Raw genomic sequence first — 13,688 nt, 5'->3', positions numbered from 1 at the left:
ACTGCACACACACACACACACACACACACACACACACACACACTTTGTGGACCTGGCTGTATAACATGGATCAGTGCCATAATCTGTGGCTGCCACATTTCTCTGGCCTCTGTGACATTGCAGAACTGGCGGCTCTGAAAGTTTCACACCCTGCTTTCAGTGAGTGCTGAGACTGAGGCTGTCACTACACCGTCACACAGGAAAAGTGTTTTTATAGCTGTTTAGGTGCCTCTACCTGTTCCAGCACACAGTGAGAACTGTGGATTTTGCAGTTCTTCCTCTGATGCTAAAAAAATTAAAGTATAATTTGTGTATCTACAAAATCTGTTTTTAAGGCACAGTGGAGGCGAGGCCACAGACAGCAGGGCTAATTCTCTTTGACTGGAAGATGGTACTCACAGTGTAACGGACGCCTCTAAAGGAGAAATCGAATTCAAACTATTTGAGAGGTGAAAACAAAGTGGACAGGCAACTGCAAAATCAATTGGTGTTTTCAAAGTGTGATGAAAGCTTGCTCAGGTAAGTGGAACCCAGCAGGAGGAAAATAATTTGACTACTTTCAAATGAGCTTCATGTGTTTTACCTTTTGATTTTTCCATTTTGGATCAGTCTTTCAAGTTGAGTGGGAGAAATCAAATGCACATCAGTCAGCTCAGTTATTTGAAATGGTACTCAGACATTAATGTTTTTGCTCAGTCCAGTTGATGAAAAGCTTCTCTTTGTTAAGAAGTGTCACTGCAGTGTGAGGGCACTTGGTTTGTTGCTCAGCTTTGCTTTTGATGTTCCAAAGGATTGTCTCTGCACACAGTGAGCTTTAAACACTCTTATCTAGTTTGGGGAATGGGATTAGCAGCAGATAAATTTCAGCTTTCACACAACCCTTCGTGTAGTCCAAGTATTTTTGGTGTCTTTGGCTTACTTAGATTTTAAATGTGACTAGAATCAATAACTTTCTAATGTTAAAAGTTGTAAAGAGACAAATTATGAGTTGTATCCCATGATTGTCCAGAAGATTTATATCTATATCTGTGATGTCTATCTACTGGGGTTGGGATTTTTCCAAAGATTTTAGACGTGTTACCTCTAGGGATTATTTATATCTCAACAATTCTTCTTACAAGTACACATATTTGAGGAAACAAATCTAGTGCCAACCACAGAATGCTTTTTTCCTTTAGCTGTCCACTTACTATTTTAATACATCTGTGTTGTTTTCATGGGAGGGTGTTACCATGTTCATAGCACATTATTAGTTGGTACTAATTATTAGTGGTAGGGAAGGAAAATCCATCGTATGGATGCTGTTTTGCTTTGGTGGTTTCGAGCACAGGAGCATTGTTCTTCAGTGTTTAGTTGCAATATTAGGGCTTTCATATTCACTCAGTGCCCCACCTGTGAAACATCGCTCCAAACTCTGATTTGGATGGAGGCATGCATATTAAGTTTATTAGATTAACCACTTGCTGTAGTGCCTAAGGGGTGGAAAGTAAGTGGTATTGTACTCAAGTACAATTTTGAGTTAGTTGTAGTTTACTTGAGTATTTTTATTTTATGCTACTTAATGCATCATTAATAGTAAACTAGTCATCTAGTAATATATAATATGCCACTCACAGGGGCCATTTTCTGCCCAATGAGTACATTTATTTTTGATACTTTAGGTACATTTTGTTGATAATGATATTACTCAGGTACCTTGTGAAGTTTTTGACCACCAGTAGTGCTTTGGAGCAATGTTTTTATGAGTAGGTTCCTTTTTTGATTATATCGTACATACGCACAAAGATGGGATACACATTCCTGGCACTGGTTTCATAATGTGCCAACAAAGGCAGTGTAGAGGAAGACTGCTAACAAGCAAGCACTGAAGTAAACATTGCACAATTTGAAATACTTAAAACATCTGCTGGAAGGAAATGCTCTCAACACATTTGTTAGGCCACAAGAATAAACACACAATGCATGCAAAACACTGAATATGAACATAACTTTTGTTTGTCTACAAGAAAACTCCACAGGATTGAATGGAGGACTTTTACTTATAATGGAATAATTTAACATGCTGGTATTATGATACCGTCATATTGATACTATACACTTATTTTAAAAAAAACATTTTGAAAAGCTCTGTGAAATACCAGAATATCAATGCCCAGTATTCAACTCTAACATCCATAAAATATTTTATAATGGAAGAAAAAATAATCAAACTTAACATTTCCAATCAAAATACCTGGAACTACTTTCTTAGTGCCAAGGCTGTCTCTTTCTCAGTCTCTCTGTCTTTCGCCCAACGCCCTCCATTCTGCAGGGGGGATGCAGTACTTTGTGTTGTTGATGGCTGCGATGCTGTGGATGGTTCAGGCTATAGCAGATGTCTGTCCTGATGCCTGTCAATGCTCCAGAAAGTCAGACACAGAAAAGTCAGAGGTCAACTGTCATAAGAGAGGGCTTCGTGTCTTTCCCTCCAAACTTCCCCCTGATGCTTGGATCCTCAAATTGGGTAGGTACTTTATGGTTAATCAAGTCATCCCTCAGAATGATGTAATGTTCAGGATATGTAATAATTTATATAATATCTAAGTAAACATAGGCATGGTGGGAAATAATTGCATGCAAAACATGGCGTGGTGGGAAGTAATTGCAGTAGTAACTCACTCCATTTCTGTTGTCTAAAGGTGAGAATGGCATCACAGACCTGAAGGCCAATGCCCTGAGATCAGTTCCAAAGATTGAGAGTATCAACCTGGAACGAAATGCCATCAAGTCCATCCATCCCCAGGCTTTCTCTGGTGCAAAGCAGCTGATGCTCCTCAATCTTTATGGCAACCACATCACCAACCTTCCACCGAGGGGATTCCAGGTAAAGACATTTGGAAGCAGTCAGGTTTTGAGAGTACAGTAATCACATCACAATAATCTGACCACAAAAACTGTTGTTCTTTCATGTAGGACCTCCTGAACCTTCGCTTCCTCATGCTGGGACAAAACCAGATTGGCATACTCAAACCTGAGATGTTCGCCGGCATGAGGAACCTGTCAGATCTGGATCTTCCTCTCAACGCGCTGACAATGCTCCCACCTAATGCCTTTAAGCCTTTGATCGTTCTCAAAGTTTTAGATCTTTCCCTGAATCGCATCCAGAGGATCTCTCCTAAGGCCTTCAGTGGACTCAGACAGCTCATGTTCCTCAACTTAGACAACAACAGGTCACACCAGAATGCCATTTGGACAATTTTAAAGTGTAGAGTGCCTAGCAAGGCCAAAAGAAGATTGATGTACTATTGTGGGTCCAGCCAATGAGAATCAGACTCTTAGTGTTAGGGTAGTGCCTAGAGTATTTTCATTTAATGGATGTTAAAGGTTTAAAGATCTGTAGGTAATCTTATTGTTATGCAATGAGAACATACACCAATATCTTCTGTGTGTCTAGATAACAAGATTTATTATTTGGTCCATCTCCCCATACTAGCACTTTTGAAAATTACCTCTAACACAAAACCACTACACAGCTGTAGGACATGGCTTTATATAACCTTAAAAGAGTTTTGCTTTTGCCATGGTTTCTACTTACAGCAGTTGTACAGTGTATTAATGTTGATGAAGAGAATGTGACTTTCTCCCCCCACCCAGTGTGAAAACTATTTCTGCTGGAGCATTCAAGCCATTGCGATCTCTGGAGATGCTGGTTCTAGACAACAACCTTATATCCACACTGAGCTCATCAGCGTTGGATGGCCTGGTCAGCTTGCAGGTAACAGTTTTTAAAAAAAGTATTTTCTTGTTTCAACTGGGTTTACACACAAAAAGGAAATCAGATGTTATTGTCATTCAAGTTAGAAAGAAACCATTTCACTTCAAACTTAATGCACACATTATTAGGCAGCATGGCCCTAGGGATGGAAAAGTTGGCCCGTCCAAAAGTGGCCCAGACTAAATTATTAACTATTGGATGAATTGCCATTAAATTTTGTACAGAGATTCATGGTCCCCGGACGATGAATCCTCCTGACATTGGTGACCCCCTGACTTTTTCTCTAGTTCCACCATGAGGTTGACTTTTTTTTTCAGTAAAATGTTTCGACAACTATTGGATGGATTGCAATGAAATTTGGTACAGGTGCTCATACAATGAATCCTAATGAAGTCAGATAAATCCTTTTTTATTGGTACAGACATTCATGTGTATGAGAGGATAAATTATCATGACTTTGGTGACTTTTCTTCTTGCACCACCAACAGGTTAAAAACTTTGGTTTAGAGTGAAATGTCTCAACATCTGTTGGATGGATTACTGTCCAATGGTCCTTGTGAACTTTGTTGATCCCTTAACTTTTCATCTAGCACCATCATCAGGTCAAAATTACTTAAATAACATTTGATACTCAGGCATACACCTGTTTAATTTGGCCCCTCATGCACTGGTTGTATTATACATACAGTACGTTTGTGATTGTGCATAATATGCAGTACATTTTGCTTTGTTGACTAAATGCCATAAAAGTAAATGTGCTAAATATTGCATTAGGAACTCTACCTGAGGAACAACGAGCTGGATCACCTGCCACCTGATGTGTTCAGTAACATGCCCAAGCTTTCTCAGCTGGCTCTCAGTGGAAACCGCCTCAAGACAGTGGATGGAAACATGTTGGCCCATATGCCTGGTAAGACTTACCACCAGGCTGCATTTTCACTGTCCCATTTTCTAAGGAGTGACTCATAATTATAGAGGTAGAGATGACTGCATCGTTTGGTGATGCCAGCGTGATTCACTTCTTGTGACCATTTTTCTTTTCCGACCCCTCTCAGAATTGAAGAAGTTGTACCTCCATGACAACCCCTGGCAGTGTGACTGTAACATCAGCTCCTTGGTGCAGTGGATGGGACAGACCAAGGTCACCCTGTCACCTCGGGATTCCTTGAAGTGTGTGAGTCCTCCGGAGCTTCGAAACAAGAGCCTAGGCAGCCTCCAAACCTCCAAGCTGCTCTGCCACACCTAACGCCAGCAAACCTGGATGAAGACCACAGCGTGGGCTTGGGCCCATGGAGATCAGAACTTTTATTCAAAAAGATTTTTTACTCTGTAGACTGTGCTAGTGTTTGTAGAGTGCACTTGTTTCTTTCTCAAAGCTGCAATGCAATCAATATATAGAACATATTTATGTTTTCAGCTCAAAATCCTGCATAAAATATCACCTTTTAGAAACTTTGGCTTGATACCATGTACTTTTGAGTTTAAAACCAAACGCATGAAGACCTTTTAAACTGCAGTTAAAAAATGAAACTGGATTTATGAGGTTTTTAATTCAACAGAGAGGCTGTGTATTACATCGTTGTATTCTCCACCAGCAAAGAACAAGTGTTGTCTCTTATCTCCAAATTCAACACTGAGATTAATATTATAATCTTATATTGGTTGTCGTAGAGTGGCTATGCAGGTCTGGAAAGTGACGGATTACATGCAATGGGATTACATTAATCCGATTTCAGGAAATGGTTTCTGTAATCTTTAATAGTTAATGTAAAAAAATAAAGGCATTTGGATTGTGAGATGACAGACACAGCCAGGATTCTGCACAGCTAAAACTGAGAGTGAAGATAGCTGTAGATAAATGTAAATTTATTTAAATTGTAATCTCTAAATTAGATAAACGTAAAATAAGGAAGATGATCAAGAGTGATGTTACAGTGTTTAAGCATTCCAGTGTATTATGCTGCCAATTACAACTTCAGCCAGGCCAGCAGTGACACACTACATGGCCAGAAGTGTGTGGACACCCAAACATTACACCCATGCCATATGTGATTGTTGAACATGTCATTACAAAACCATGGGCATTAATCTGCTGCTATAACAGTTTACAGTCTTCCAGTTTCAGGCTTTCCACCTGATTTTGGAACTTGGCTGCAGGGATTTGCTCCCATTGAGCTACAAGAGTGTTAATTACTGATGTTGAGCGATAAGGCCTGGCTTGCAGTTGGTGTTGGATGAGGTTTTAGTTAGGATTCTGTGCAGGCTTGTCAAGTTCTTCCACACTACACTGGGAAAACAATGGCTTTGTGCGTGGGTGCATTGTCATGTGAAACAGGTAAGGGCCAAACACAAACTTCCCCACAATATATGTATGTTGTCATTAGATTAAAGTTTAGCCAATAGCCACTCACAGCACTTGGATGACGTCAGAAAAAGATGGTGGTCTTTTATTTAATGATGAAAAAGTCAATGGTTACTCAAAGCATCTACCATATTGTATTTCCTGTACTGACATGTGATCTAACCACATGTGGGACTATGCTTTGTACAAAACTTCAAAATTAGTGATGAACATAAAGCAATGGTGCTGAAAATGGCTCACTGTTTCGAAGTATTTGATACAGTCAAAATGTCGACTTCTGCTAGGCAACTTTTGGCATTGCGTTTGTATGGATGGCTTGAACCATAATGAAACAGTTAGTCATAATACAAGTTGTCTAACTGTTTTTATTATTGTCATTTTGTTCAATAAAGTATATATTATAAAAAAACGATCATATAGCTCTCTTTTTAAATTCTGTGACAGGTTGAGAAGCACATCCTGTAAACCAGCTCAACACCTCTCTGATGCGAGTGTGACATAATGATGGGTGGTCACACTTATCCCACACAGTAGTGGGATAGTAAATGCTAGTAATTCTACAGATTAAGATATAATTCTGGCCAAAACAAACAAAAACAAGCATGGTTAGACATACATAAAAGTGTATATGGGACAAATGGTAACACTCTTTGGCACAGGAACTTTAAGTTGCTAGTTAAGGACCTGAGTTTAGTTCTATAGGCCTTTTTGGACCAGAGGAACTTTTTCATAGCACTAAGAACAATTGGATGACCCCTCCCCTTTTTATTGTGTCCGCACCACAGGAACGATTGTACTTCTTAGAACACCGTTTTGGGGGACTTTTTTAGCTTCTGCCTCAGAGTAGGCACTCTCCCAGCACAAGAGGAACCCTGAGTGACGAAAATGTACGTTGATTGGTCAAACACAATGCCATCGCAGCACTGGGGTATGTGGAGGGGATGTTCCCCCTTCCTCTCCAGGTGAGGTGAATAAAGGGAAGGCAGTGCCTGAGGTATGTAGTTCTCGGGCGAGCTCCCCAGTGGGCAGTTCCTCTCCCGTCCGAAAATGCCTTACAGCTCCATAGTTCTAGAACTATTTGATCAGAAAGGGGCCTAGACCAAACATTGAAAACAAACACCCCTGGACACAAAAAAGGTGTCCATATGCTTTTAGCCAGATAGTGCATACAGGGAATTCCACAGAGAAAACAACCTGTGTTGTACTGTTGCACTGTCTGGTGTGACAGCACATCTTCCCATTACTCCCCTCTGTCAGTGCACCTGCATCACACTTCAAACTATGATTTGCTGTTGTTGCACTGTAACCTTGCTCATCCCTGCCACTGTCAGAGACACACTTTAGGTCCACTAACTCATCACTGTACATCCGCAGGAGGCAAAGAGACAGAGCAGGCAGAAACAGGGATAGTTACATCACTTAATGGAAATAAAGAGAGAGAGATGGAGAGAATAGGAACAAGAGTATGATGTGCAGGAGGTGAAGGGAGGGTGGGTGGGGTTGAGATGGGAGACGGGGGATAGCAGAGCATGATATCCTGCCCTAAGCTTTCTGTAATTGACAAAGTGACTCCCATCGACCTCCTCACACAATGACTTTGACATGAAAACGGCATCGTCTCCCACTCTGGCGGGGGAGATAATCGCCATAATTTCCACCTGCATTAAACCTGCTATTATAGGAGAGCGCCTAAGAACAACATAATAGCTAGGCTTTGTTCTGAACTGCAGCTTTTCTCGCCTCCACTGGTGGCTCTGGCATATTATACAGCAAAGTCAAATAGATTCTTCTTTCCAGTGCCAGCTTTTCTTTTTCGGTGAGTTTATTTTAATTTCTGCTGCTAAATCTATAATCTTTATAAAGGGCTCACTTTGATCATTGAGACTATACACCGACATCTCAGCAGTTCACAGAATGGAAACATTTTACACTTATCAGGATTTCCAATGATTTGATTTGAGATTGAAGTGTGAAATTACAGCAGGAAACAACGGAGTGTGCGGAGTGTGTAATGTGGATGCATACATCTGAAAATACTGTGTTGAATATGCCATGTCTAAATAGTTGTGGAGTGCTCACTGTTTCTTTTCTTTACATGTGCCCTGGGAATCCAAGATCCCTTATAACATGCATCATGCATTAAATAATGTATTATGATAGTGTGCATGAGTACAATATCCCAACAAGGATAATAAGGATAATGAGGATAATAACTACAAGGATGTTCTATTTGTTAATTGTTTTGTTAATTTAGACTGTTTTGTAAGGATTTCATGCACCAACAGGCAATGAAACTTACTGGGTAGATAAAGGCTGTACACACATAGTATTCTTGTAAAATAGCCAATAAAAATAATTTTCACACTGTTTGTATATTTGTTTATCTGTTGGATAGATATGCTTTGTTGGCATCAATTCTTCCACTATGATCTGTTGTCCTCAGACAAACATGGATGTGTTGGTGCACTGCCAGATATATTTACAGTAAGGAAACACTCTGCACGTTGCATCATTGCAGGGATTCCATGCAGTATTATTTCAAAGGATGTGTAGAGATGCTGCTGCTGCTCCGGCAGAGCACCCAAAGTCAAGTCAAAGAGTTCTGCATCTCTTCTTAAAGGGAATCTTCAAGTGATAAGAGACTAATACTGGTTTTGGTTAGATCTTCCTTTTTTAGTCATGTGGAACAAATGGCGAGTGTGTGTGTTTATACAGTATGTGTATGTACATCAGTAGCAGAGAATAATGAAGAGAAATGTAGAAATTTCCTATTATCCATATTATACTGAAGTATTAGATTTTTTTCACAAAACAGAGCAACCCCACCAAAGGTTAGTAAGGTTAATGTGATTGGCAGTGACAGAGACTGGGATGCACAGGGAATTGAATCTTCCAAATTGATAGAAAAGAAGGAGAACTGTCAAAAGAAAAAAAAATTGGGCATTAAAAAAAATCATCCTTGGACAATTTCTCTTTGCTGACAAGCCTGTTGACCATCCAGCATATTGGTGCTACAGGAAATATGCAGACATTCAGTTAAAACTGCACCAAATTATATTTCTTATTAGCATTGATCAAATGACTGAACATAATGTGAAAAAATTGTTTAAAGAGACAAACTCGGACAATTATCACCCAACTCTGTAGTCTCCCTACACTCTCTGAAACACTTTAAGGTCTTTTAGCTCATTGTTTTTGTTGTTTTTTTAACTTAACCATTGGTTCACTCTCACAGCTCTCATCAACCTTGTTTCCAGGGGCAGCAGACAGCTTTTTTATAACACTTGTAAATTCACTTAATGCTACCCGCCAGCACCAAATAGACAAATTTAGCAACAAGCTAGAGAATTTATTGGAGTATTAAGCAGCTAAAGATCCAGATATTCTTCTGAGTGATCATTTGACACAACTTTGCTGGAAGTGTAAATCTGCAATTTTTTGCTGATATGTTAGCTAAATCAACTTTTCAATGCTATAATGCATCAGCGTGATGTTTACAGCTTGTTCTACTGTCCCCAAGTTGGCGCAACAAAAAAAAAAGAAAGTTTCTTTAACTTTTTTAATGCTCCAGAGAGGAACAAAAGCCAGAGAGCTAAAAGCCAGAGGAAATGTGGGGTGAACAGAACTGCTGGATGGACAAACATTAACCCTGCTTAAGTGTCTTTAGATGGTGAATTCCTCTCAGCTCAATAAATGCTGATCCAGCAAATTGACCCTGAACATGGAGAGAAGGCAAACAAACAAAAAACTAGTAGGGATCTCTAATAATGCAGTCCCACATGTGGACTTATGTATGAACAAAAATTTTTAAGTGTGGCTATGAACGATATTTATGCCCTACCTTTTAAGTTCCCCTAACGCTGCAGAAAAATTGCTCTTTTGCTGCGAATATCTCACTAACAATGGACACTTTGTTCTAATTAAACAAGGCAGAAGGTGGGCAGATAAAATGTTTTCTCTCCCCTTCTACCAAAAACTTACATTTAATCAGGGGGATTCGTTTATTTTGTGTTAACAAGGGAAAAGCCTGCCTCCTCCATCCCTCTCGTCAAATGGTTCCCTGGATAAAGCGGCAGAATGCTCACAGGAAGGCCTGGGACCATTTTGGCTTGGTTAGACTTTTAAATGCACAGCACTGAGGAGAGAAAATAGCAAACACTGCTTCATACCAACAGGCAAACAATTACAGATTGGTAATTTCCCTCTTGTACTTGCTTTTGTGCACAAAATATCCTTTGTAAGGTTTGAAGAGACTGTGTCTTGATATAAAACAGTTGAGAGGAGGATTTAGAGAATCCAACAGAGTACAGGGATGTAAGGATAAAACACACATCACACATTAATTTATTTAGGATTTGTCTGACTCCCTGGCATCCTACATTTTGCCAGAATGTATTGTCCTTTGTGTGCCTGTGTCTGTCCACAAAAATATCTCCTCAGCTGCTCAATAGAACAACTAACTGGGACACTCAGCGGGACAAATCAGTATCCTTCGTCTTGACCCAGAAAAAAAAGCGGCTTACAAGGCTTATTTTCATCTTTTTGGCATCAAATTGAACATTTCAATATTTTCTCAAACTGTTTTTTTTTTCTAGTGATGGCTGACTAAGCACTTGACTTCAAATTCATTCATACATGTTCATGCTGCTCTCTTCCCCAGGTCACTCTGGAAAAAGAGATTTTTCCAGAGTGACCTGTATGATTACAAACTTCCACTTTTGGCCTCATTAGGTGATCCATTTATTTCACCTGACCAGGGCCACTGGGGCTTACTAACTGAGTAGCCATTTACAAAAAAGAGGCTGAACTGTCCTGTGACTGTCCACAGTATCTAAACAGGTCAGTAACGGCATCATGGGAACATACCGAATATTCTGGCCTTATTTCACTTTTATTTAACCAGGACAGTTAGCCTTGTATCCAGGGTGTACCCTGCCTTTCTCCCAAGGTCAGTGTCAGGCCTCCATGATCATGAGTATAGATAATAAATGCATTTATACATGTATGGATGGCCTTCTTCCATCCTCCCTTTGAAAATCAAAGACAATCAGGACAATTACACATGCACATCATTCACTTCTTTTGCTACTCTCAGAGTAATATCTTGACATCATTAGTATGGATGCTAATCCAAATAGTAGCTATTTGTACACATAAGCCTACTGTATCACTTGAGAAACAGATAAAGTATTCTTCAGGCAGTACCACTGACTCAGTTGTACTCAAACAATGATATGGTTGATACCAAGGTTCTTATTGTCAATGCAAAGTCTCATGGTTACCTTGAAACAAATTCTTGCCTTGTTTCATTCATACAACTTTAACTGCAGTGTTTAAACACTCTGTGTTTATTTGCCACAAACAGCCAATGTGCTTACAGACTTTAATTAGCTAGCAACAAATGCACCAATGAATTTGATTTATAAAGCTTTAATGTAAAAAAATACATGAAAGAATTGAAAGAAAGTGAATTTCAGAAAAAAACCCTCAGCCTGAATATACTTTAAGTGTCACTGCTTCTTATATTCAAGGAGTGGAGTAACTCAACCAGACGTCATGAATGAAAGAAAAAAAGGGTTCAGGTCAGCAGTGCTGATCTGCAAGAGGGTCGAGGATATTTCTGGATTTCATTGAAGGAGAGAGGAGAATAAAAAGTTTTCTAGTGAATATTGTAGGGAAGATGAGTTTCAAATATCAACCTTCAAGTTTAAATGACAGAATTTTTATCAGAAAGAGAGAAGTAGGTGGACGGGGATTAAGAAGGGTTGAAAGGTCATGAAAAGCTTCCTGAGGTTAGAGAATAGGATTTGGAACGGCAAAAGGTTACTTTTAGCAGCTGAGATACAGGAGGAATGTGTGGACAAACTCAGGGCACATTTACCACAGAGATTAACTTCTTATACAAAAACACAAGACATACATGCAGTTTCCCCCTAATATAGATCTTGAACTGTAAAAATGGACTGAAGAAATGACAAATTCACAAATACTGTTGAAAACAGATTAAAAACGTATATAATAACTTTTAATAGGTTTATTCTAACGTATTTATACATTTTTATACTTACTTATACCAAAACAAAAGCTTACAGTGATCCTATTTAACTTTTGTTGAACAGCTGTTCTGTCACACAACAACATCTATCTTAAGGTTGCTCATGTTAGCTAACATTACCCACCATACGCTACTGGTCAAGGCAGAAAAAACCCCCTGAATGTATTAAGTTTAGCCGGGGTGTGTTGCTTATGTGTTCAACTTTTCATTTGTTAGAGGAAGAATGTGTTATTTCATCTTTCAAATGTTCCATTGCATCACTTTAATGAAGAGCTCTGACGTATATTGTACACCACAGTATTACACCAAACTACTACAGATATGTTCAGTATGGTGTTTCATTAACCATTTTTATAATGTAGTTCTTCAGGCCATGGTAACAGTAAAATATTAAGTATACATCAACCCTGTCCAGTTGCAGGAAACTGACTACACAACAATGTGTGAGATGTATCACACTGAGCTACATGTCAGAATGAAGAGGCAAGCACACAGTGTTGAACGTCTGGGCAGGGATTCCAGCACAGTGTGGTTTAGCATAGTCCTGCTGCTGTGGCACAGCTACAGTCAATCACTGTAGTCTGTGTTTACCTTCAGCTCACAGGCTACGTGCCTTTGGGTCTAGCCATACAGAAAATACATCACAGTTGAAGAAGGCTGTTATGTGATTGCACTTTACATGTCTGTCTGGATAAGACTGCAAAAATAAATACCTCAAAAAACTACTGACTTGCTCAGATTTAACCACCATTTACACAGTAATGAGACATGACACTGAACATTCATCAAATTCCAATGATCAACTAGTATTTTCATGTCACAAAATATGAGCAGGATATTAGATGTAGTTTTGAAATGAATAAGACCTTATTATTATGACAGGAATTTCAATGGCCATTTTCATAATCATAATAATCATCATATATATGTACTGTATATTTATGAGTATTCTAAGCAGTATCAACTGATACCCACACAAAATAAGATTCAATACTGGGAGTTGAGATCCTGGTATGTCCTGTAAACTTACATCAAATCATTCTGTATTGTTGGCATTTAGTTTTAGTTGTTAGTTTAGTTGGCATTGAGACAGTGAACTTTTAGAGGATTTAGTGATGTAGTAAAAACATTTCCACATCATTCAACATATGTTTTCTTATACACATGTTGAATCTTTCTCACTAAAAAAACCTGGTTTCCTCACCAGAAAATTGGCTGCAAACGTCCTGACGTCTTGCTAAAAACACCCGCTTTTGTTGGTTGAAACAGGAAGCGAGCATTGGTTTCGAGGTGGTCTCGAACCGCGCTCTCTGCTGATTTCCAACTTGCAAAAATTCTACGTAAAAGAAAATGAACATGAGGTACAATTTGAAGTGATTACAATGGGCAAAAAAAGGAAATGAGTTATACAAGTTAATGTTTCATCATCCACAGCCCTCTGTGAATGAAGGTGTGTGTCAGAGCTGGTTGTGCTGCAACAGTCGAGGATATGATTAGAGGAGGTAGTGAAATAGCTG

The 13,688-nt window shown here is 39.1% G+C and overlaps 1 protein-coding gene across 1 annotated transcript; it reads left to right on the top strand.

The window, feature by feature from the left end:
• Positions 1-205: 205 nt before the first annotated feature.
• On the top strand, positions 206-6,442 carry si:dkey-1j5.4 (leucine-rich repeat-containing protein 15). Its single transcript, XM_067572405.1, has 7 exons — positions 206-519; positions 2,312-2,503; positions 2,679-2,863; positions 2,953-3,209; positions 3,634-3,754; positions 4,529-4,664; positions 4,810-6,442. Exons 1-7 carry the CDS (start codon positions 504-506, stop codon positions 4,998-5,000), a joined length of 1,098 nt encoding a protein of 365 aa, XP_067428506.1. The 5' UTR covers positions 206-503; the 3' UTR covers positions 5,001-6,442.
• Positions 6,443-13,688: the final 7,246 nt, after the last annotated feature.

The sequence above is a fragment of the Thunnus thynnus genome, chromosome 18 (assembly GCF_963924715.1).
Source record: "Thunnus thynnus chromosome 18, fThuThy2.1, whole genome shotgun sequence".
Taxonomy (NCBI): Eukaryota; Metazoa; Chordata; class Actinopteri; order Scombriformes; family Scombridae; genus Thunnus; species Thunnus thynnus.
The sequence above is the reverse complement of the archived record's forward strand: the minus strand, read 5'-3'. Positions and strand labels throughout refer to the sequence as shown.

Bases quoted from the DNA above. Each gene is read 5' to 3' on its own strand.
- si:dkey-1j5.4 (XM_067572405.1), top strand. The intron at 2,864-2,952 runs GTAAAGACATTT...TCTTTCATGTAG, and splicing joins TTCCACCGAGGGGATTCCAG to GACCTCCTGAACCTTCGCTT. The intron at 3,755-4,528 runs GTAACAGTTTTT...ATATTGCATTAG, and splicing joins ATGGCCTGGTCAGCTTGCAG to GAACTCTACCTGAGGAACAA.